The sequence below is a fragment of the Embiotoca jacksoni genome, unplaced genomic scaffold, assembly GCF_022577435.1.
Source record: "Embiotoca jacksoni isolate LCO1_2020_lvr unplaced genomic scaffold, fEmbJac1.0.p SCAF_11, whole genome shotgun sequence".
NCBI lineage: Eukaryota > Metazoa > Chordata > Actinopteri > Embiotocidae > Embiotoca > Embiotoca jacksoni.
The window spans coordinates 9,486,578-9,511,688 of NW_027185241.1; the positions used below are offsets into that span (position 1 = coordinate 9,486,578).

At 43.4% G+C, this 25,111-nt stretch overlaps 1 protein-coding gene and 2 long non-coding RNA genes across 3 annotated transcripts; all 3 read right to left on the reverse strand.

Annotated features, from left to right (window-relative positions):
• On the reverse strand, positions 1–13,943 carry LOC138191633 (IgGFc-binding protein). The gene is made up of 22 exons (XM_069138553.1): positions 13,898–13,943; positions 11,683–12,912; positions 11,264–11,601; positions 10,544–11,120; positions 9,843–10,441; positions 9,177–9,744; positions 8,728–8,993; positions 8,247–8,585; positions 7,475–8,048; positions 7,146–7,345; positions 6,689–6,830; positions 6,259–6,587; positions 5,598–6,174; positions 4,911–5,509; positions 3,958–4,525; positions 3,254–3,852; positions 2,561–3,128; positions 2,255–2,454; positions 1,689–2,069; positions 1,288–1,574; positions 366–416; positions 1–262 (listed from the first exon to the last, which is right to left on the reverse strand). The coding sequence occupies exons 1-21, from the start codon at positions 13,941–13,943 to the stop codon at positions 407–409; spliced, it is 8,997 nt and encodes a 2,998-aa protein (XP_068994654.1). The 3' UTR covers positions 1–262; positions 366–406.
• Positions 13,944–15,842: 1,899 nt separating this feature from the next.
• Positions 15,843–16,532, reverse strand: LOC138194353 (uncharacterized). Its single transcript, XR_011177922.1, has 3 exons — positions 16,475–16,532; positions 16,003–16,397; positions 15,843–15,887 (listed from the first exon to the last, which is right to left on the reverse strand). It is a non-coding gene; the product is annotated as an uncharacterized lncRNA (long non-coding RNA).
• Positions 16,533–23,063: 6,531 nt separating this feature from the next.
• Positions 23,064–23,706, reverse strand: LOC138194352 (uncharacterized). The gene is made up of 3 exons (XR_011177921.1): positions 23,627–23,706; positions 23,420–23,505; positions 23,064–23,271 (listed from the first exon to the last, which is right to left on the reverse strand). It is a non-coding gene; the product is annotated as an uncharacterized lncRNA (long non-coding RNA).
• Between the last annotated feature and the right edge of the window lie 1,405 nt (positions 23,707–25,111).

The window sequence follows — 25,111 nt, forward strand, 5'->3', positions numbered from 1 at the left end:
TTGTCATAAAAACATTTATTGATTGGTTAGAACAGTAAGGAGAACACCTTTTGTATCAGCTGGAGTTATATGGAATGAAGATGACATCATTTCCTCCTCCACTAGATGGAGATGTTGGTCAAGAATGAGCCGCATGTCTCTCCAACTCCGGGCGAACAATAGAGGACCAGACCACCAGGAAACAACCAAAACCAATTTCATGAATCAAGAGGATGTAGTGAAGTATGATGAGAGAGACTTAAAACAAGCAACAGTCTTCATCCTGTTGAAAAGGGATAAAACACAGGGATGTGAGCAGCATTATTTGTACATCTGTTTTATTCAATGAGGGTATTTTTGAGAGGAAACAACTTAATTTTTTTTACCCATGTACCAGATGCCTTTAGAGACAACAGAGCCAACATCTCTACAGGCCACTGCAATGAAAAAGAAAACTTCAGTCAAAGGGCACTGGTGCAAAGTAAAGTCATGTCCACTCTGGCACAACCGAGATTACCAGCAACACTTCTTGAAATTGCATTTTTTAAAGAGTATATGCAAACACTCAGGGACAGCACTGAATCTTGGGGGCATTTTCTTGCGCTGTTTAGGGTCTGGTGATGAGAAAATGTCAGCTACTTTGAATAAAGAGAGGCAGGGGGACTCACAAAACTCAGTTCCCTAAAGGATTGACTTAAGGCTAGGACACAAAACTAAAGATGAGAGCCCAAATTAATATTGCACCCAGATGAGTCTTAAGTGTCCTTGGATGACAAGCAGTGATTGGATTGCAAGCTTGGTAGCTTTTGATGGCCATGCCTGTCAGCCTCACCTGCTTTTTAATCAGTAATTACCATGGGGGATTCTCTGGCATTTCTTAATTAAATTGGACCAAATGCAATTAAAAACCACACTCTCATTCCTTTAAAAGGGCTCTGCGGAGTCCTTGTTTAGTTCTTGCTGTTAAGAGAATAAGCGGTTGACTGGTCATAGCACCGTCCCATCTCGCGCTGATCTGTACTTGATTATTTCAGTGGTCAAATTAAGTTTGCAGTTTACATAATAAAGAGAAAGATAGAGTTCCAGATTAAAACATTCACACTAACTGGAATTGAAGGTTAAACACGCAGACAAGCAGGCAAAGCTGCAATGTTATTAAAACAATTAAGGTTAACATCAGGAGCACCGTGATGAGAGAAAGTAGTGAAGCAAAGGTCTATCGCTGTGCTAGAACTAAATGGACCAATATATCTTTGCCCACCACATTTATACTGAGGAAATGTTGTGGTGTGTCTTTCAAACACTCACCATCTGGAAAAGTCTCCTGCGCTCCAGGAGCCAACAACCGCAGACACATCATGGGTGATTTTCCCATCTGCAGTCTTCAGGTCATCTTTGGAGTTGTCATTGTAGTTGCCACAAGCACCGCACATTTTACTAGACAGGCTCCTGTCAATAATGACGGTGACCTTCTGTGAAATGGAGTAGGTGATCCGCACAGCAGAAGCCCTCTTAATGATCACAGTCCTTTCTGAGATTTGGACAGATACTTCACTTGTCAGTTTGCTGGGAAGAGACACTTTCCTGCCATTTACCTGGATGATGAAAAGAAGGGGAAATAAAGTGAAAAAGAAAATGAATTAGACAAACTAAAACCAGTAACAAACCAATTTCTGCATCAAAAAGTCAATGGTTTTAACAGTTCTCACCCAGGTCACATGTTGGCTGTTCACTGTTACAGTGGTGTCGTTGAAGAATACATACACATTGACAATCGTGGGAAATGCCCCTTTACTGCAGATCCTGGCGTCCACAACCACACGGAACCACAGCTCAGATGCTTCGTCACACAGGGACGCCATTTCAAATGCCCCCTGTGCTCCTATCGCTCCCGACATGCCATCAAAGGAGCTCAGCTGGCCTACTTGGTTGACAGTGCAATGGCCCATTTTGACGTGGCAACCTCTGACCCCATCTCTTACCCCGCACTCCTCTCCATTGGCACAGGACAGCTTGTCACACTTCACCAGCCCAGAGGCCTGACACACACATTTGGACTCACAATCTTTGCCCACCACTGCTTGGCCCACCTGAAAACATACATTGTTTACAGTGAGTAGAATTTGTTACATCTCCATTTCTGTGTAAATATTATGGCAACAATATAAGTTATTCATATTTTTATTAAATGCTGACTATTTTGTCATGACTAACTTTCAATTATGGTACAGTTATTATGTGCAACAACAAAGTAAAAAGCACAGTAAAGTTTTACCATCAGGTATCTGCCGTTGTGCCCACACCCACAGTTTTCCAGGGGAACACACTGTGCGCCATCAAAAACAAAGCCACCATCACATTGGCATCCTTCAAAACAGCTTTCAGAACAGGTGATTGGGGCATTAAAACTGGCACACGTCCCACCACAAGTGTCAGCGCACAGCTCAGAGTGACTGTGTGGAGGACAGGAAGCCGCTACAAGAGACAACATTTGTAAGAAATTTAAATGTTCACCAGAAAAATGTACAGTTCCGAAAACACGGATAAATCTTCAGCTAAAATGCTGTTGTGTCCAACTTACGGCAGAAGGAGTTGCTCCTCCATGGCTGGACTTGAACTCCTGCACTCTGGCAGGCCAAAGCGTAGGCTTGCACACTGTTACACAGAGTATCTTTGTTGCCACCCACAGCACAAACATCAAACACGCAATTGGACATATATGCTGCGGGGTCAATTTTACCGTGGCAGGCTTTGAAAGGCCCATTAGGTGCACTGATGATGCCGCATGAGTCCGGTTTGCCATACAAAGCGGCATTGGAAGGCTCACATACTGGGCACTCTCCTCCACATCCGCCACACACATGCCCAGGCAGGTCCACCACCCACGCCTTCCCAAAGTTATCAATGTTGTTCGTTTGTTTGCCGTCAGGAAGTCTATAATCGTCACCACGTTTCTTGTTGTAATTGCCGCAAAGACCACACATCTTACCCTGGTACGTAGAAGGAACGATCACCTCAACATAGTAGACAGTGTCATAGAGGACTGTCAGTCCGAAGGCTGTTCGGACAATTATGTTGCGGCCTTCCTGGGTGACTCTGAGACGGCCATTATCCAGGGACAGAGGAAGGTTTAGGAGTTCATCATCCACCTGGGCAAAGAAGGGAGGAGAACATAATCAGTGTGAGAAACTTTTTTAAGAAAATAAGGGGGAAAAAAAAGAAACGCGCCCAAATGCAACAACAAAAGTATTTTGGATCAAGCTGTTGAACTCACAATGACTTTCCAAGGCATTCCCTGCTGGATGTAAATGACGTAACCGTAGACTACCACTGCAATCGACTTGGTTACAGCCACTTTTCCATTTCCATATTTCTCATTCCCCTGAGTGACAGTGAAAGGTGTCAGATGGCCTTTGTCCTCATCGCAAACCTTGGCCAATACATAGACACATGTACCCTGGAAATCAAATCTATGTCCATCAAAGGATGTGTAGTGAGGGTCACCAGAAGCCACACACTTTCCTTGCCCCTCCGGGTGGCAACCTTTCACCCCATTTACAAGCTTACAGACTTCTCCTGGACGACACGTTGCCTTTTGGCAAGACACAGCCCCGTTCTCTCCACAGACACATTTCTCCGCGCACTTGTTCTCAGGGTAGAAAATGTCTCCTTTCTTGTAGTATTGGCTGTCGTACGAGCATCCACAGTCTTTCACAGGCACGCAGGTATCCCCACTCAGCAAGTAGCCTTCGTCACACTCACAGGCTTCTGCACAATGTCTGGGGCAGGTAGCAAAGGAGGTTAAGCTGCCACATGTGGCTGGGCAACCCGTGGCACACAGGGTGTAATGGGTGTTAGCGGGACACTCCATTGCTGTGCGATAAGAGGAGAAGAGAGAAAAGGGAACACAAAAAGATGTTTAAGAAGAGAGATTTTAAATTAAAAAAAAGCAAAAATTAAATGAAAACTTAAACTCACGGCAGAAAGTATCTGTTCTCCAGGAGTGGATGGTGATTCCTTGGCTCTGACAGGCAGAGACATATACTTCCACAGCATCACAGACTGATTCACGGTGTCCATGATATTGACAAGCATCATAAACGCAGTCTTCCATGTAAGAACCTGGGTCCACACGGCTATGGCAGTCTCTGAAAGGCCCTGCCTTGTCAGCAATAATACCACAGTACTTTTTGGCTTGGTACTCTTTCCTCTGGGAGTCTGAACAGGCCTGGCACCATGCTCCTTGGCAGACTGACGAACAGCCTGGTGCAAGGGCCACCTGCCAGCTCTCCCCCAGTTTGGCTCCGTTAGGGGCAGTCTGGCCATTCTGCATGGTAAGGTCATCCTGAGCTTTTCCGTTGTAGTTGCCACACAGGCCGCAGACTGCACCCTGGTAGTTGCTGGGCAGAGTAACACTCACCTTACTCCGCCAGTCAAAGGTTACAGTGATACCAGCCACTGTCTTCACTACAGCTGACCGTCCGCTGAGAAACACAACCAGCTCATTATTGTAATCCAGTGGCAGTGAAGCAAGCTGCCCATCGAGCTGAAGAACAGAAAACAAGGGAGGGAGAGAGGAATATTTTTCGGAGATTATAGATTTAATAATTCTGCGGACCTTGCTAATCCATTCTAATGTGCAGTCAAATCTTAGTTAATTAAGTCTGCCTGGATCAAAAATGTAATATGCAATTAAATATATATGCAGAGCAGCATGAGTGATGTCAGAATTATCACAATGACGAAAGGCATTATCCTCCACTTATTTCAGTGAGGCTCAGAGAATCTATGCTGTTTTTATTTTTATCAAATGTGACTACATGCTGTGTCCCATTTCTTTTCTCTTCAAAAATCTACATTAAAACAGATTACCCATTTCATTACATCACCCGTATGCTTCACATTATCCACACCCCCACCTCCACACTTACCAAGACCCTGTAGGGGTATTCTCTGCTGATGGTGAGAGTGACACCATATATAGAGAACTTGACAGTCCTTGTGTAGGACACAGCCTTGCTTCCCCGGTGGTCATTCTGCACAGTCACCTTGAACGGCACTAGCCCAGGCTGCTGAGAGCACAGTCCCACCAGCTGATACACACAAGTGCCTTGGAAGTCATACTTGCGGCCATCAAAAGTACGGTAGTGTGGGTCACCTGAGGCTGTGCATGTGGCGTGACTGATGGCTCGGCAGGCACGCTCTCCATCGTTTACAGAGCATCTCTCGTTGGCAGAACAGGAAGCCTCGCGGCATGTCACCATGCCCAGGATCGTATCACACTCACATAGGCGACCGCAAGCCTCATCATCCCAGAAGCGCTGCCCTGGCTTGTAGTAGCGGCCCTCATAAGAGCAGCCACATGTTTTAGCAGGAACACAGACACCACCACTGAGGACGTAACCCTTATCGCACACACAGGTCTCCACACAGGCCTCCTTGCAGCCATGCTTTTCCTCAGGGAAGGGGCAGGATGGCTGACATGGGCTGGCACAGTCTTCATAGTGGCTGTGACGCTGACAGCTCATTGCTGGATAGAAATTAAATTTAGACAGGCATTAACTCCAAAAAAAACACAAAAAAAAACAAATTTGCAAAAGAGTTTCTCAGATACCCACGGCAGTCAAACTTTTCCCTCCAGTTCTTGATTATTATGCCTTCCTCACGACACTGTTGACTGTAAGAGGCCAATGCCTGGCACAGCATCTTTTGGTCTCCCTTGGTAAAACACATATCATACACACAGTTGTTCATGAAGGCCTCGGGGTCCACTTTTCCGTGACATTTCTTGAACAAACTTTCGGTCGTGGCCGTGAGGGCCCCACACAAAGCCTCAGCGTTGTAGATCTTCAGCTGTTGTTTGTCACAGGTAGGACAGTTTTTCTCACATGTGTCCATGCAATGATCCTGATCCTGATCAGCCGTTCGCCAGCTCTTGCCCCATTCCACCACAGAGGAGACTGCTTTGCCAGCTGGATTTTGGAGTTCATCATGAATGTTGCTGTTGAAATTGCCACACAGACCACAGACACTGCCGTAGTAACTGCTGGGAAGTTTGATGACAAGTTTCCAGTTCCAGTCGTAGGAGACAATAAGGCCAAAATTTGTCTTCACCACTGCGGCGTTCCCACTTTGCAACACTGACACTTCATTGTCACCTAGTTCTACAGGAAGATTCAGCAGCTCCCCATTCACCTGAAGAACACGAATCAGAACAATGTATACAGAGTACGTACTGAAATACAACAGGTCAAACAGACAAACAAAATAAAATCTTACCATGACTCGACCAACTTGGTTCTTGCGGATGGTGATGTTGTATTCGTACACAGAAACATCCACCTCCCTGACATAGGAAACTGCTTTGTTTCCTCTATTGTCATTCCTCTCAGTGACCGAGAATGGAACGAGACCATCCAGGTCCCCGCAGGTCTCTGAGATGACGTACTTGCAGGTGCCCTGGAAGTCGTAGTTGTAACCATCAAATGTGTGATAGTGAGGGTCACCCCAGGCCCAGCAGACACCTGTGTACTTGGGGACGCACACAGCCTCGCCCTTCTCAACGCGGCACGTCTCCTTGATCCGACAGTTGGCATCTTTGCAGGGATCTGAAAGGGTTTTTTGCAGTTTATTAAAAATTTTTTTAAATAAATTCAAATTAAAGTACTTACTCACTTAATAAGACAAAGGTACAGTATTTGTGTCTTGCCTGTGTTGTAACATGCCCTGATTCCTTTCTTGACCATGCATTTGGTGCTTTGGGGACAGGAGTGTTTTTCGCAGACCAGACCAGTCGCTGGATTACAAGTGCACTTTGTGTTACAGTCGTCCTCATACAGAACTTCACCGGGCTGGTGACAGAGAAATAATTTCATTTTACAAGGAGAACTACTACACAGTAAAGTTAGAAAGGGTTCACATTATTTCATATTCATTCAGAATCACAAATTTAAGCAATCGGTTAATTAAGTCTCTGGAGAAATCGTCAATGCACACATTTAAAATCAAATTGGCTTATGTGGAAGAAAAAAAAAGTTGGCATTATAGCCTTATCAGAATCAATGTTGCTAGTATTTACTTAAACCACTTTGACACTAAAAACTATTCTGTGTACATTGCTGTATCTGGAGTGGCCTTTTTGTACAGACAAAGCTGCTGAATTGTACCTGGTAAGTTTTGCCATTATCATAGCAGCCACACTCAGTCTCTTTGACACACGTTTGTCCATCAAATAAAAAGCCAGCATCACATTCACAGCCCTCCGTGCAGCTGGTGGAGCACTCAACAATCTCTGTGAGGCCGGGGCAGGAATCAGTGCAGTCTTCGGCACACACCTCATAGTGACTGTTAGCGGGGCATTTCATGGCTAAAATAAAGTAACATAAGAAAAGGACAAATATATGAGAGATGCGCATATGAAGTATTAGTAGGAAAAAAATAATAAGTGGTTTACTTGGATGGAAAATAAAAAAGTAAATTTTTCTTTGTCACTCACGACAAAAGGAAGCCGTCCTCCAGTTTTTGACGTCCACTCCTGCCATGTGGCAGTTAAAGGCGTAGGCCGCTATGCTGTCACACAGCACCTTTCCATCACCATTGGAAGCACACACATCAAACACACAGTCATTAAAGTATGGCTGTGGGTCCAGTTTACTATGGCAGACTGCAAAAGGACCTTTGGGTGCTGTAGCAATTCCACAGTAAGTTGACTTTGAAAACACAGCCTTGCGCGCCGGGTCACATTCAGGACAGTTATCTCCTTTACAGCCATTTTCACACACCACATTAGGAATGGCGACCTTCCAGGACCCTCCAAACACATTGACTTGGTTGGTGAGCTGATGGCTCGGCATCTGGAAGTCATCTTTTTGGTTCCCGTTGAAGTTGCCACAGAGGCCACAGACCTTGCCACGATAATTGCCAGGCACTGTGACTGTCACATGATATACCAGGTCATAAGTGACAAGCAGTCCAAAGTTTGTTGCAACAACATAATTTCTGCCTTGTTTATAGACTGTCACTTCTCCATCATTAAGATTCACAGGAAGGTAGTTAAACACTCCATTTACCTAAAAGAATGGCAGAGGCGTTATTTTAAGAAAATATCTACTGATGTCAAGAATGCAAAAATTAGGATATATTAGATCATCTTATACATCTTTTGCATGATTAGAAAATTATATATACATCTGTATTTCTACAAATCAAATAATAAACTTCAGTAAATATGGATCTTATTCAATTGACGACCAAGTGTTGTCGCTCACCAGGACTCCAAACATGTTGTTCCTCATGATGAGAGAGAAGCCAAAGACCTCCACAGCAACCAGCTTGGTGACCGACACCACTTTTTTCTGCATCCGGTTCCACCGCACGTTCTCTACCTGCACAGAAAAGGCCTGCAGGTGTGTACCTTCCAGCCCACAGCTCTGAGAGAGCGTGTAGGTGCATGTGCCCTGGAAATCAAATCTTCGCCCGTCAAAAGACAGGTAGTGCGGGTCTCCAGCAGCATGGCACACACCCTTCCCAACAGGTTGGCATTTTTGGATGCCGTTTTCTATCTTACACTTCTCATTAGGGCCACATGTGAACTTCTTACACTCAACCTGAAAAAAGCATTTGAGAAACAAGTTTTATAAAAAAAATTAAAAAATCCAACAAAACAATTTCTAGACTGTGAGATCTGTGAGATCACATTGATCAGCACCAAATTATCATGTTTTAATTGTTCACTTTTGTGTCCATTACCTCTCCATCTTGTGTGCACTTGCACTCCTCTGCACACTGCCCATCTGGATAAAACACTTGGCCGATGCGGTAGTAGCGGTCGTTGTAGAGGCAGCCACACTGTGAGAAGGGAACACACAGATCTCCACTGAGGATGTACCCTTCATCACAGGCACAGCCCTCCTCACAGGAAGCCTGGCAACCCTGAGGGGGAGCCAGACTTTGGCAAGATGCTGGACAGCCAATTCCACAAACTTCGTAGTGGCTGTGGATGGGACATTTCACCGCTGTGCATAAGGGACATAAGAGAATGCTGGGTTTTTTTCATTCACTGGAGACATTTTAATTTAGAGCACAAAAGTAGGGAAATAGGGGGAAAAAAACACCTATTGACTTTTTTCAATTAGAGCAAATACTAGTGACCTTTTCTTTTAGGGAAATTATGTTTTTAAACTGAATGCATTTCTCACCACAGAACTGACTGGTTCTCCAGCTGTCAACCTTGGCCTCCACTGCCTGGCAGGCAGCCGTGTATGATGTAATAGCCTGACACAGCACATCCTTCCTTCCCTTATACAGGCATACATCATAAACACAGTCTTCAAAGAAGCCTGCTGGATCTACCATGGCATGGCATTCACGGAAAGGCCCTTCGGGGTCTCTTAATATCCCACAAAAATCTCTCTTTTCATATCGAACCTTCTGGGTAAAGTCGCAAGCAGGGCACACCCCTTTACAGCCTTCAACACAGCCCGGGATCTCGGCCACTCGCCAGCTGGCACCGAAATCTGCTTGTGAGACAGGTTTGTCACCATTCTTCGGAGTCAGGTCATCGTGGGGTTTGCCATTGTAATTGCCACAGAGGCCACATACAGCTCCCATGTAGTTGCTTGGCAAGGTTACAAACACAGCACTTTCCCAGTTGAAGGTAACTTTGAGGCCAAAATCTGTGGTAATAACTGCGAACCAGCCACTCTTAAACACAGATATCTTTTTTCCTTCCAGGTTGACAGGCAGGTTGACCAGTTCATTATTCACCTAAAAGAGAACACACGGTGGTATTTAAATGCTTTGATAAATATTCATTATAGTATGACCAAACAGAATTGATAAACAAAGCATTATGTACTTCTTACCATAATTAAGCCTTTGTGTGTCTTAGTAATGACTATGCTGAGGGAGTACACCTTGATCTCTACTAATTTGGTGTAGGAAACCCTCTTGTTGCCCCGGTGATCGTTCTGCACCAGGACTTTAAAGGGCACCAACTCTGGGTCCTTGGAGCACAGTGAAGCGAGTTGGTACACACATGTGCCCTGGAAGTCAAACTTCTTCTTGTCAAAGGTCACATAATGGGGATCACCTGTGGCCCGGCAGGTGCTGTGGGACACTGCTTGGCACTTTCTTATGCCCTCAACCACCTGGCACTGCGTCCCTGCCCCACAGCCTTTATCCTGGCACTCTACACGTGTGCTTCCAGCAACACATTTACACCATCGCGTACAGCCGCGGTCAGCCCAGAAAGTTTCCCCAGCAGGAATATAATGACCCTCATAGGTACAACCGCATTGAGCAGCAGGCACACACTTTTCTCCACTTAAAACAAAGCCTGCCTTACAGGTGCAGGTCTCCACACAGGGATGTTTACATTTGGAGGGAGCTTTCGGGTCAGAACAGGTGGCAGGACAGGCACTGCCACAGAGCTCATACTGGCTGTTGGCTGGACATTTGGCAGCTTTAGGGAGAAAAAGTAGTGTAATAAATGCTTTGCGAACAATAGATAACAAAAACAAAATTATGTTTATTAATCATCATTAATTTTGTTAACATTACTTACGGCATCGTGCCATTTTCCTCCAATTTTCAACCTGGATCCCAGCAGTCTGACAGGCTTCAGTGTAAGCCTCCAGTGCCCTGCAGAGGAAATGTCGAAGACCACCTCCCATGCATAAATCATATTTACAGTTCTCCAGGTATGCTTCTGAGTCAACGGCGGCAACACATTTGCTGAATGGCCCATTTTTAAGCGTGATTAGCCCACAAAACGAGTCACCCTCCCAAGTCTTCATCAGGCTGTTTTCACAGCGATCACACCCACCCACGCAGTCATCTCTGCACGCAGCATCTTTCCTCAGCCCTGGAAACTTCCAGCTGCTCCCAAAGGCCACAGCCCCACTTGCCTGAGTGCCAGAGGGAGTGGTGAAGTCATCATTGGGGTTGCCATTGAAGTTTCCACATAGACCAGTCGTCTTACCAGCGTAAGTGCTGCACACTGTGACCACAAGATGGTGTTCCCAATCATAACGAACTCTCAGACCAAGATGAGCCTCAATGACCACAAAGCGACCGCTCTGAGACAAAATCAGTTTGTCATTGTGCAAGGCTATTGGCAAACTCCACAGATTATCGTCAATCTGCAAAAATGAAGACAGAAAATACATCACTCAAGACAGAACTGTATACAGGTTAAAATTGGGACAATATTTAACATATGTAAAAATATAGGATATTTGAAAGAAAAAAAACATCTTTTACTAAGACAAATGGGAAACCTTACCCTCACATGACCTCTCTCAGACCGAACTACTGTGATAGTGATGCCATACACCTTCACTATGACCAGGCCAACATATGACACCCTGAGGCTTCCTCTGTTCTCGTTCTGGGCGAGGACCTCGAAGGCAGGGAGATTATCATGCTCCCCGCAGTGCTTAGTGATGATGTATGTGCAGGTTCCCATGAAGTCATAGCGGCGCCCGTCGAATGTATGGTAGTGAGGATCTCCCATAGCCCAGCAGGTAGCAGGCTTGGGGACACAGGAGGGATACCCACCCTTCATCTTACACACCTCACTGGCACTGCAGGTGATACTGTTGCAGGACAAAGTTCTCTTCCCTGGAAAACATTATACAACTAATGCGCATGTCATTGCAATTCATTTATGTGAAATGTTGGCGGTGAGTGTGTGCACTTTACCTGACTGTATACATTGTCCTGGGGCACCATAGCCATTCCTCTTACTGACTCCTATACTGTAGAGAGCAAAAGGGGAACCGGGGCTGGACACAGTGCGTCTATTGCTGCCAGGGGTTTGTTTGTAGGACATCTCTGCCCAAGAGAAATCAGACTCTGCAATCTTCTTCCACTGGACATCATGGGGCAGGTTCACACCATCAATACGCAGTGCTGCCACTGCACTGGTTTGTGCTACAATCAAGGCTTTGTTTTCAAATTTCTTCAGAGCCTTTAGAGCGTATGAAGAGCAGAAGCGGTCGGTGGACATAATGGTCATCAAAAAAGGGTCATAGCTTAGTCGGAGACCATTGAAGAGCATGAGGACCTGAATGCCATGATCAGCCTGAATGGACAGTGTTTCAGGATTTCTGTAACGGATCTCCTTCATCTGTCCCCTGGTTAAACTCCAAATATATTTATTTTTGCCCTGTTGGACATTGACTTGGGTGGGCTTGGAAGCCTGGATGTAGACACTATCATACTTCTTTTGGAAGCTCAGGGGAGGAATGATGAAGCTGGATCCCCAGCTGCTCACTGGCAGTAGCTGCTCATAAACGTGGTTGCATTTTGAAAAAAGCCACGTACAAGTGTGACCCGTGAAAACTGCAACAGGGTGCCGAGAGGAAACCTGGGTGCCAGAAAGGTCATCTGTGCTCTGGAGCTGGACACTCTCATATGGCTTGAGATCTATGACTATTTTGGTGTTCCCTTTGTAGACATGACCCAGGAACGTGATTGTCCCTTTTGGGAAAATCTCCACTTTGTTGCCGTCTTTTCCATTTGTTACTGCAAATTCTTTAAAGGAGTTTTTGGGCGATCCAGCAGGTGTAAAGATGAAATATTCTGTACCCCACTCAGTGGTTGGATATACCACAGAGGTGTCGGCTGTGAATGGCTTGGAGTTGAAGGAGGTTACAGTCACATCTGCTGAAGCTTCAATGCGCACTGTGTTGGAATACTTCTTGCTGTCGTACATCTCAACACCAGTGGGGAGACAGATGGTGACCCCCTCTCCAGCATTTAGAGTTTTCACTTGCGTGAAGTTTAAGGGAGGTACTTTTACTGTCACTTTAGCGTTGGCCTGAACAGCACTGATATGTAACTGAAAGCGAGGATGATTAGAGTGTCGAGCATAATTCTGCATAAATGACAGGGCAAATTCCCTCCCTGCCCATCTAGCGCTAGATGGACCTGACAGATGGAGAGAGAGCAAGGGAATACAAAAACACATGTCAAAAGACGGGCTTTTTTTCAAGTTACCAAAAAATTAAGGAGTCAAGCGCAACAGTGTTTCACAAATCTTGAGAAAATATGTCAAGAGAAGCATTTGGAAATTAATGAGACTATTTGTGCCAAAGCAATCAAAGGATTCACAGATGAGCAATCCAACAACTTGGCTTGCGACTGCTTGGATAGCATACACAGTACAAAGAAACAAAATGACACCAGAGAAAGCGACTGAAAAATGCCTCCATTTCAAAGTTAAAAAGCGGGGATGAATGGATTGCTTTTTTCCTAGATAACCATTGTGAGAGATTTAGACGGAGGAATAGTCACTTGACTGCTTCTCAGCAGCACTCAATAAGTCACTTGCACAGACAATATAATTGCATCATGGAAATATTATCAATATCTGCGCTTTTGCTGTGAAAAGACCACTTTCTGGGCTCAGTCAGGGCCTGGGGGATTTAGATTACACTCCTGTTTCACCCATTTAGTTTTAATAGTTCCAACTCAATAGCAGCTAAAGGTAAATGCTATTCCCAACAAAAGCAAATTTCAATTTAGATAGCTATCCTTTATGTGCTGCACCCGCATATTCTTCACCTGTTTAACATTCTGCCTCATTCACACAAGCACCTGGTATGGCTGCACAACAATGCTCTTGACTGATGGGGTTCACAACCTGGATAAATTGTTTCAAATTGAACAATCACTTTGCTTCACATTCTGCTGGAGAGTTCTGATTTGCTCACATTTTAGTTGGATTTCACAGTAATGGTCTGGAATTTTAACAGATACAAAAAAAAAAAACGTTTTCCTGAATTTAATTTTTTTTTGTCACAGTTTAACTTATTTATCATTTGGAAAGAAGACATGAACAGATACATCACAATACAAATTGAATGGGTTTTGCCACAATTAAATATATCATAGCATGATAAACTATACTTACAAGTGAGTAAAGCCCCCAAAGCACAAAGCAGCAACAGGGTGCCCATGGCTGAAAGAGAAACATTCTTGTTTTATTAAAAGTAGTATTTAAAAGTTATATTATTTCAATGATAAAAGCTTGAATTTGACACAATCTCAAATTGAAGCATTCTTACCTGCTAAAAGGCGTTCATGTGATCATTCTTTTTTTTACAGCTCCTTTTATACAAAAGCCCCAACCAATAAAAAAAAATACCCCAAAGCCAACAGATATGAAAAACAACATCCTCCCTCTAAAACAAATTAAGGCAGAGCTTGTTAGTGACTACAAGGTCCTGCTGTATGTTGATATAGTTGAGGTCTAATGCAAATCTATGGGATGAGGGTTTATGTTTAATCGTAGCGACACACCTTGTTCATCCTGTAATTTATTTACATAAAACTGCTGACGGGAAATCTTTACCTGACTGTCGATATGGATAATACTACATTTTGTGTTGGAAGGGAAAAAATTAACTCTACAAACCTAAAGAAATTCTTCTTTAGATGATAAAAGTGTATTCTCATTTTATCTAACGTGGAAAATTAAAAAAATACTGAAAAGGGCATTTGGATAATATACTGTATTATTGGCACATTAATGCTATTAAAGAGTTTATAGCTAGATCAATGCAACATGACTCAATTCTATTACTTTTTTAACCCACTACCATTTGATATTTAACACACAGCAGATATTTTTTTTAAATTATTTGTCCACATTCAGCTGTATTCTATTTTCTTTTCCAACCAAATATTATCATTTTAGTCAAGGCAAAAATCAGAAATTACCTTCAACATTTTGAGTAGACTTTCAAACAGTCTCGTTGGATAAGAAGGAAGGGTTTTGAACATGGACTATATGTATTAGCGCGTGCCATGTCACATATTGACATTTTAATCAGTATGTTAATTTACCCTCTTTATTCTTAATTCTTTTGCTTTACTTTTGAAATTCTTTTTGGCCACTTAAGTCTTTGATGTCATGTGTTTTAGGTGCATTGCGAATTTCTTCCCATGCTCACACTATGTCCTTCATGCCAGATCATCCTTGTAAGTGTTCTGTGTAAACCTTGCAAAATTGGCGGATGCTTCCACAGAACTGAGGCGTCATACATTAAAGTAACAATGTTGTAGTTGGGCTAAGTGGGCGGATTCTGTTGGTATTGTGTCTAAGCCAAAGAATAACAGCACGTACTTGTGGGTACAACAATTATTTGTAATAGAAAGAAAGTAAATATAACTTAGCACGGAAATTTTGACACGAGTCAGTTTTAAAAGTAATCAAAAGCTCAAATATTGAATTGGTTCAGTTCTTGGGAGGGGCACCAGTAAGGCGTAATTTAGTTATTGCACACATATCGCTGTGAGTGGATTAAGACTAAGGTGTGCTCTCATTACTGTTTTTCTATTTTGTTAGACCCATTGCCTCTGAAATAAAGTGTGGCCAATGTTTAATAGGCTCTAACTGGAAAGAGGGCCATGTAAAATGGGTTTAATTGAAAGACCACACAAAGTTGTTTAATTGTTGTTATATTTAAAAAAAAAAAAGACATTGACAATATTATTCAGAACATTAAAATGACCAATCATCCAGTGAAGCCACTGAAAAGAGAAAAATAATTCATTGGTGAATTCACTATTAAACATATACACTAATTCGTGAAATACAATGCTATTGTTGTGGAGAGCATCACTTACCAGCCAGGAAAGTCGGGGAGAACCTACGACTTGACTGAATTGTGTGAGTGCAGGTCATTAAGGTTTCCACAGAGACCACACAATTTGCCTGAATACCAGAGCGGTACCTTGACTGTCACCATAGTAACTCCAGTCTCTATCTCCAACTCCGACTCCAGCCCAGCCTCTCTCCTCAGGATAACCATGACCACTGATTTATCCTGGTTTACACCAGATGACTGGGACGACCCTGATGGCAAAATGTGTGGGAGTGACACAAAGTGCCCATTCACCTTTAGGATGCAACAATGATTTAGTTAGGACAAACCTTTCAAAATACATTTTCAAAATAGGAAGTTTCAGCTTATGTCCTTCAAAACCCTGAGTGGATTTATAGCTTTACTGTACCTTCCTGTATGGCAATTGATGATCCTCGCAGGAGAATTTGAAACATAGTGACAAGCATTGAGGAGCTGCCATCTCAAGGACCGTGGTAAGAGATCAAATTGAACCACTGCACACTGGCCAGGAGACGCTACTGCCCAGCTGTGCAGGAACTCTGAAAAGCTTTTGGCAAGATGACCATTTCTCAGCTGCAAGTCATGATATTTGTCCCCATTGAAGTTCCCACAGAGACCTGAATCAGAGGTGTCATACACCTGTGGTAGAGTTAACCTGAGGTATTGGGTAGAGGACAAGTCAATTCCTACTCCAACTGGTGTGCTGATTATTAGTTTACTGACAACTTGGGATGCTTTAAGTTCTCAACTGTCAAAAGGTAGGCTGCATTCTTCTCCGTTTATCTGAAAGTACACAGACAAGTAAGTTTCACAATATCTTTGCAGCTTAAACACAAATTAATACAGACTGCAGAACTTACTTGTATTTTCCAAGGAGTTTGAGGGTCAACGGACACTTCCAGTGAAGGCAAATTAAACTCTAGCTGGCTTATTATGAAAATGCCACTGCCATCCTTTTTAAAGCCAAGTAGCAGACTTTAATCATGTACGACTTTAGAGGAGAGGGCTGACACTTCATAGGTACAAGCTCCATGGTGAGGCAGAACAACACCATCAAAAGTGATGTAGCCAAAGCCAGGAAACACCTGGCACAGTCCATACTGACAGTCAAGGCTATTCTTTACTGTACAACTTTCCATCGGGCTGCAGGTGACTTCTCTTCTTTGGCAGCTTTTCTCAGTGTAGAAGAAGTGGCCAGCAGGATGATATTGTCCCTCATGGATGCAGCCACCATCAGAAACCAGCACACACCGGCCATCACTGAGGACATAGCCAGGATCACAGTGACAGCCCTCCTCACAGCTTCCACTGCAGTTTGCTGGAGAGGACAGCTCAACACACACAACAGGACATTGTAGTTCACAGAGCATATAGTGGCTATTCTTAGGGCATGACATACCAAGGGAGGGAGAGAGGGGAAAAGTCATACTTTAGTTCATGACACATTTTTAACATGATTTACTTCTTTATAAGTATACAGTACATGTCATATTGTACAAACATCACACTTTAATCCTACATAGACGTTCACACCGAAATAAACCCTGAGCCTTTTTATTATATAGCTCAGAACAAGGGCTCAAAATGTTAAATGTGGACTGGCCAAAACTTTGTGAGCAGTGAATCATTCTTATAACCATTTAAGGAAATTAAAATGTAGTTAACTTTGTTAAAATCTTGAAAATGTCAATACTAAACAGCAAGTGTTGTAGTGGATTCAGTTTTTGTCTAAGAATTTGAACTGCAGGAACACACTTCATTATTTCACAAAGAGCATAAAAGACATTTTATCTGAGATATTGTAGCAAATTACTGAAGCCAGTGGAGCAGGTGATAGCTTGGGTGTGACCTAAGGACATTGACTCTCTACATATGTAAACATGCCATCTATTCATTTTCCAAATATGGGCATTTCCTGTCATGACATTTTACAATTGCTTCTTTGTGTTAAAGGTCTATAAAAGCCTGAAAACCAATTAGTGCATCCTCAAGTACTTACAATTTGTCAGGGTTCAGGGGATTCATAAATTTAACTGATTAACAGATTGAACTATGTACCAGAGAAAGTGTCAGTCTTTCACTGCCTGATAGGCAACTGAGCTGCTTGGCAGGCAGCAGCATAAGATGCAATAGAACTGCTGAGTAGTGTCCGTTATATGAGCAGGTATCTACTACACAGCTGTGGAAGAAAGGCTTGGGACTTAACATTGATGCACAGTCTGCAAATAGCCCCCAGCTCATTCAACAACACTGAGCAAAGATTCCTGCCTTCAAAAAGCTTTTTTGCCTCAATAGGACAATGTTTCAGTCTATAGGGACATTTGGACCTGCAGGTCTCCACTTCTTGAGACCTCCAACTCTGGGCAAAGCTCCTCACTGTGCATCATTTGGTCATCATGTGGGTCACTGTAACTGCTGGGGAGGATAACCATTTGCGTGCCGGTGTTGTTGACGATCAGCTGTAATCCCACATCAGTTTGAATGACGAAAGATGAAGGTTTGCTGTAGGCATTTACAAGGCCTGTCTGCTGAGAATATTGTAAAGACTTTATAATCCATCAACCTGAGAATAAACAGAAACATAAAACATTATAATTACATACAATGGTTCATTCTAAAACTGTGCCGATAAAATCCTGCAAAGTACTCACCCAAACCTTCCCTGGGTCGTCTTTTCTTACCAACACCATCAAACCTTTGACCGAGAGGGTTAAGGTGAGGCTATGAAAAAACCTTTAGTAGCAACTTGCATCAGAGACAGTGATATCGAATGGTGTTAGATTAGTGTTGGTTTCAACTAATGAATACATACAACTGTCCCGAAAGTCAAATTTATGACCATCAAACTTTGTAAAATGCAGCCCAGTGATGATGGTACAATTCAGGGAGTTTTCAGGTTGATACACACGTTTGTGACGTCACTGCTTGCAGACCACTCCTCTGGGGGCGGGGGTCTGGCCTGCAGTGGAGGTCTCCAGCAGCCGGTCCACAGATACAGAGCTGACCACAGTTGTCTGGGATCCAGAACAACTTTCTGGACCCCAGACAATTGAGGCTGTGGTATTTATCTCTGAAGCCTCGGCAGCCACACTGATGTGGACGCACACATCCCTCTGGATTGCTGATGAAACCAGGGTTACAGAAGCACTTGAAAAAGCAATAGCTGGCGTAGAAAGGGTTAAGACGCTCTTTTTTTTTTTTTTGATTGACACTGTGATGGGCCAATGAAATGATCTGTTGTGGTGCAGCATGGCTAGTAGGCGGGTCTCCACCTCTCCTTGCAAGCTGATCTCGAGCCTGTCACTTGAGTGTCTGACCTGTGGCTTTTCACGTGCGACATTTTCTCCTGCTTCTCACTGAGAAGTTGATAAGAGCTGAAGACGTCTCGATTGAGACGAGCGGAAAAAAAAAATCCGCCTGCGGCTATGCTAACTTTTACAATGTTAAATGTCATAGATGAATGCTAATAGTGTTAGCATGTGGTGTGAGGGGAAACGTGGCTCGCAAAACCGTGATCCGTGCGCTCGTGAACTATGAATGAAACCTCGTAAAGGTCACGTGCTGTTGGCGTGAAGCCATATATTTCTGTAGAGGAGAGATTTAAAGAAAGTTTAGCTGTACAATTGTTTTATTTTGTTAGTTTTATTCACTTTTTGCAGTTCTTCTCACGGAGCTTTCAGCGTTTCACTGCTGAAAAGGCTGTGCGCTTTGTGGGAAAAGATGTGGGATTGAATGCATGTTGTCTTCAACCTTAAATCAAGGTCAATTCTGGTCGGGAAGACCAATAACTTTAAAGTTAAGCATTTTTAATTAATTCAGTACTGAACCTGAGCTTAAAGAACTGTTATGTTGTACAACAGAGATGATTAACAGTGATCTGAAGCAGAGGTTGTTTTAACAACAGCTGACATTTCACGCTGAGTGCAGCAGTTCAATGAGACCTGTGTGTAAACTATGTGTGGATGTAATTGTTCATGAATGTGTGACCTGGATGGAGGTCAGGTTTTTTTTTGGTAAAGAAGAACATCCAGCAGAAGATATTCCAGTTAACTGGATGGCGACTCAACCGATGAGTCCTTGAGGAGGATCGTTCAGACTAACAACTATTTGAGAGTGGATTTCCCTTCTTCACTTCACGGACAAAAACACAAACACTGGTCGAGCCAGCGATCAATCCGCTAACTGACAATCACAGACTGGACCCAGGGGGGGATTTTGCCATTTGTTGTTTAACCATCTGTACTGCAGTTGTTAATACAGTTCATGAAAATGTCATTCCTGCGTTGTGCCTCTTTACTGACGTTCCATTCCTGAGCTCCTGCGGTCCTAGTTCTTTCTGATACTGGGCCACATCACCTTTCTAATCTTTAAACGTAGCCAGGGATACAATTAACCTGGAAATAAAAAGGGAGCGTCATTAGCAAGTAAAACCCGAGCAGCTTTGTCACTCATAAAATGACATGCTTACATTTATGCTCTCCTGTTCACTACTGAACTGGATGCTGTACCCATTACCTTGTAAAGTCACCACCTGTGTGGAGGATGCATCTCTGCTGCCACAGCATTCATTTTTCTTGGACACTAAGGGTGTTAGACCACATGCTGCTCCTTTGCTGGCTGCTAGCAGATAGGTACACGTACTCTCGAAGTTATAGTTGAGTACATCAAAGGTGTGGTAGTGCTGCTGGCCTCCCCAAGCCCAGCGCAGAGGACCCTGGTGGCTCTCACAAACAGGCAGACCACTGCTCCGGTAACATATTTCAGTGTCATCACATTTTCCTTCACATGGATCTGTGTTTCGCTCTGCTTTAAAAGAAAAATATAGCAATGTTAGTTTTACTAAAATGAAAATGAATAACAGAACCAGCAAGCAAACGTTTCTTTAATTCAGATGCTTACCATCTTTTTTACAGCCTATGATTGCATCTGAAACTACACAACTATGCAATGGAGGACCACAGGTGCCTTTAACAGTACAGTTTTGTAAATGTTTGCTCTCAGAGGCCTAAGCATAAAAGAAGAGGTAAAATATCAATTTGAATTGGATACTTCATCACAATATTGCAAATTAATGGCCCCATTCCAGTAAATGTGTAGAAGTAATTACATTTCCCAGATAGAGTGCACACAAAGCAGTAATTCTGACCTTAAAGCTCCTCCCATCCTGGACACAACCAAACTGCTCTGTTGGCACATGGGCATGGCCATCATAAAGATGTCCCACATCACACTGGCAGCCCTCCTCACAGTACTGTGAGCAACGCACTAACTGGCTAATCTCAGGACACAGTGCAGAACAAGGATTGGCACTGGCTGTAGTGGCTGAATTGAAGACACTGATGAGCTGTAAAACAAACAAGAAATATCTTAAATTATAGTATATTATTGCACTTAATCATTTTCCATTTTCCATGGCATTACACAATTAATCAAGCTGTCTGACTTATCACACAGCCTGTGGTGTTCATCCTGACGTCAACCATCCCCCCTGCCTCCTTACGTGCGGCATCATAGGCCCACAGTGCATCACACAAGGCCCAGTGTTGTCCCTCTGCTGCACAAAGATGTTTCATGCAGAATGAGTAGTATTTTTGTGGGTGCACTAAATTGTGACAAGTGGAGAAAGGTCCCCCGGGATGCGTGAGAAGACCACAGCGCAGGTCAGAAGTGTTTTCTGGCACTGACACTTTTGACAAGCACCGTCACGTGTCGCTGCAGGATGAGTAAGTATCAAACATTTTCCACGATGGCCTGAACATGTTAAGATCAGAGGTTACAGTTCCATTGGGAAGCTGCAGGTCATCTAAGGGATTATTATTGTAGTTTCCACAAAGGCCACAGGTTGCCTGGTGGTAAATGTCTGCGATCTTGCCTAGAATGTGATTTTGTAGGTCCGAAATAAGCTCAATTGATTGAGGGGCCTTAAAGGTTATCTATCAGTTTTTTTCAGATCAACTGTGATTTTGTTTTGGGAGAATGGCAAGTTTTCATAAACTCCATTTACCTGGGAGGAAGAAATAATTCACCTTTCGTCATTATATACAGGACAGATTGTATGATGGAGATTAATAAATCGTGTTGAAGGTAGTGAAGTCATTACATCAATTACCTGAATTCTTCCAGGAAAAGCTATTGATGTCTTTAAATGCATGTTATTGGCTTGCAGGTAGATCTGCCTTCCATGACTGCAGTTGCCCTGTGCTGCTATCAAAATATGCACCACATCCATTTTTTTGAGAGAGCATGTCTGCACCAAGGTGTAGTTACATGAACCATAAAATTAAAACGCCTTTCCATCAATCGTGGTGTACCAGGATCCATCAACGGAGCAGCGTGCCACTTTAGGTTTGGTGTGGCAACCTTGAACACCCCTAATAAGATTTACACTCTTCATCCTTTCCACAGGAAACATTATGACAAGTAATTTGTCCCCCCATCATGGCATAAACAGCTTTCTTTGCATGAGGACACCTCCTGTCCTGCCTTCAGGTATTCGCCGTGGTGAAAGCAGCCAGTTTTCTGGACTGACACAGATGTTGCCACTGTGAGCTAAACCGGCTCCCCAATGTTTGGAGGCATCTCAAATGTGTAATTCTGCGAGCTGAGTCACAGGTGAACAGAGGCAGAACTCATGTTATAGCTGGTACTGGAGGGACCAGACAGGTCTGCAGAGATGCATCAGTCACTTAGGGGAGGAAGACAGAAATATGTTGTAAAGGTTAGGGTTGACCAGTGATGCATTAGTACCATCTAGTGGCCCAATGGCACCTGAACGGTTGCGGCCTCAATACTAATGGGCACACAATCTGATTTATACTTCAATTTCCAACTTGCTATAAATACAGAAGGAAACAAACTTTACATTAAGTGCCTACAGGCATATATTTGATTTGTATGCAAATCATTTCCATTCTCATTTCCTCATTTTCAGTTATCAATATCAACAACCTAAACCTGATGAAATGTTATGTGCTTGCAGAGGCATCTGCAGTCTCTCCATATTTCATTTGGTGTGCAATGATGCTGAACTCTAAACAGCATAGTTACAATTGTAAGAGATATTCATTTAATTCACTTGCACAACAGAGCTGAGAGCACATTAACACTCACAGCAGAATCCAAGACTCCTCCAGGCATAAACTGTAGCCTTGTGGGAAAAGCAGAAAGAAGTATAATCTGCCAAAGAGTGACACGGTGCAGGCTGAAGACCTCCATGAAGACACAGGTCACTGATGCAGCGCTTGTAAAAGCTGGAGGGGTCCACTTTACCATGACAGTCTCTGAATGGTCCATTAACTTCCAAAATCTTCCTGCAAGCCTCTGGGTCAGAGAAGCGGGCCAGACGCTCAGATGAACTTCCTCCAAGACAGCCCTCCACACACCAAGGACTCTGCCCACAGCTTTGCAAAATGATCAGGACTGAGATGCTCCTGTGTGCCATTTGCTATGAGGTCACCAGTAGGATCCGAGTTTAGTTTCCACACAGGCCACAAGTATCATTAGCATATTTTCTGGGGACACGTATGGTTACTGTTCTCTCTATGCCAAGACTAAATTCAAAGCCCATGCTCGTGTAAATGTAAGTGTGCAGTTCCAGTGAGAAAGCCAGTGTAGTAAGGCTTAGGGCACAGGGTATGTTCCTCTTAACACCATCAACCTGTAGGGGGTGCCAAAATTGCATTTGAGAATCAATGCAAGGAAACATTTTCAAAAGAAATCTAATGATGTGATTTTTTTCTGACCCATTTGTGTCAAAACCTATGTATTCCGTGATATTTTCAAAACAACCTGATACTAGCACTCACCTCTATGTTGTCAGTGGTTTTGCTGTTCAGCTTCACAAGCACACCACTCACATTGACCACCAAATTGACTCCAAGTGTCCATCTGTCTGTACATGAACCAGAATGGTATCAAGGCCTTGTTTCTTTTCACACATTCCCAGTCACTGGTACTGACAGGTGCCACAGAAATCATAATCATACCAATTAAAGGTGATTATGTGTACATACATGTCTGTTGAGGGTGCTGGAAAGAAGCTTCTAACTCGATCTTGAAGATCACAGAATTCATGAGGATCACACGAATCCAAAAAGCACCGTATCTGGCAGGTGTTGGGGTCACAAACACATCGTTCAGTGTATCCCTCATCAGCCCAGAAGGTCTGGTTGCTGCAGTAACGGCTGCCATTGTGAGTGCAGCCACTCTGGGACAGGGGGATGCAAGTGTCACCATCCAGGATGAATCCAGGGTTGCACTGGCACATCTCCACACAAGCCAGGGTGCAGAGGCTTGAACCAAAAGGGGCTTCACAGGTGACTGGGCAGGCTGTACCACAGGACTCAATGTTTGTTCAGTGGGCACGACATGGCTGACAGGAGAGAGGGGGAATAATATAAAAACTACACATTTTCTGACACTAGTAATATATAAATAACATGTTGACAACTCTCAAGTATGATAAGTGGAATTTTAGGAAGATGTCAGCGTAGTCGTGTGTGAAAGCATGTCTGCATAACAAAATGAGAGGAAACAAGACACCTGTAATTAATGAATTGTGTTGATGTCCAAGAGACATTTTAAGTCACAAATAACAGCTGACTTCATAACACAATATCACTTACGGCAGAATGCGCTGTTCCTCAATTTTCCCATCTGGATTGTAGCATTTTGCCAAGCAGTGGCATGAGCCTCCAAGATGGAGCAGAGGGTCTTCTGAGTGTCATTACTAGAGCACAGGTCAAATATTCCGACTGTTGAGGAGATTTTAGTGTAGTTAACTTCCTGGCACAGGTACAAGGGATTTTGTGGTGACCATAGGTACTCATGCAGGAAGATCCATTTATGGGTAACATCTTTCTCCTGTCGCAGTTCAGCAGAGCAGCGTGGGCATGTGTCTCTACAATCTGATGTACACTGAGCTTCCTGGTGAGAAACTCTCCAGCTCCAGCCAAAGGCGGTAGCGTCAACCGTCTCTGGGGTCCTGAAGTTATCCTCTTTAATGCCATTATTATTCCCACACATACCATGGACTTTTGTTATATTAGATAGGAGGATAGTGGTAATATGAGCATAGTCATACTTAACTTGGATGCCTACATCAGTATCCACAACAACAAATATGTCATTTTGATGAATCTTTACGAGTCCAAACTGTAGAGACACAGGCAGCAGCCTTTTCTCGCTATTTACCTGTGGGGAAAACACAAACACAATTTGTATACCTTATTACAATTTTTTTTTTTTTCATGCAATTTTATCACCAGATTCTATACATCTACATTGTGAAGAAACAAACAATTGTACATTTAATGTCATTTTGAAGTCATGATCAGTTATGGTTGACTTCATCTCCAAATTCAAACTTACTCAAACAAAGCCATTTTCCCCTCTATAGACGGTGGTATGACGTGAATGGCTTTGAGAGAGGAAGCTTTGTTGGAGTAGGACCCCCAACGAGGCTTCCTCTCTTTATCTTTATCACCACCCCGACCCAG

Coding starts and splice junctions, on each gene's coding strand:
- LOC138191633 (XM_069138553.1), bottom strand. CDS start 13,943: ATGGGCACCCTGTTGCTGCTTTGTGCTTTGGGGGCTTTACTCACTT. Junction 10,442..10,543: donor GAGGAAAATGGCACGATGCC/GTAAGTAATGTT, acceptor TTCTCCCTAAAG/CTGCCAAATGTCCAGCCAAC. Junction 2,455..2,560: donor GAGGAGCAACTCCTTCTGCC/GTAAGTTGGACA, acceptor TGTCTCTTGTAG/CGGCTTCCTGTCCTCCACAC.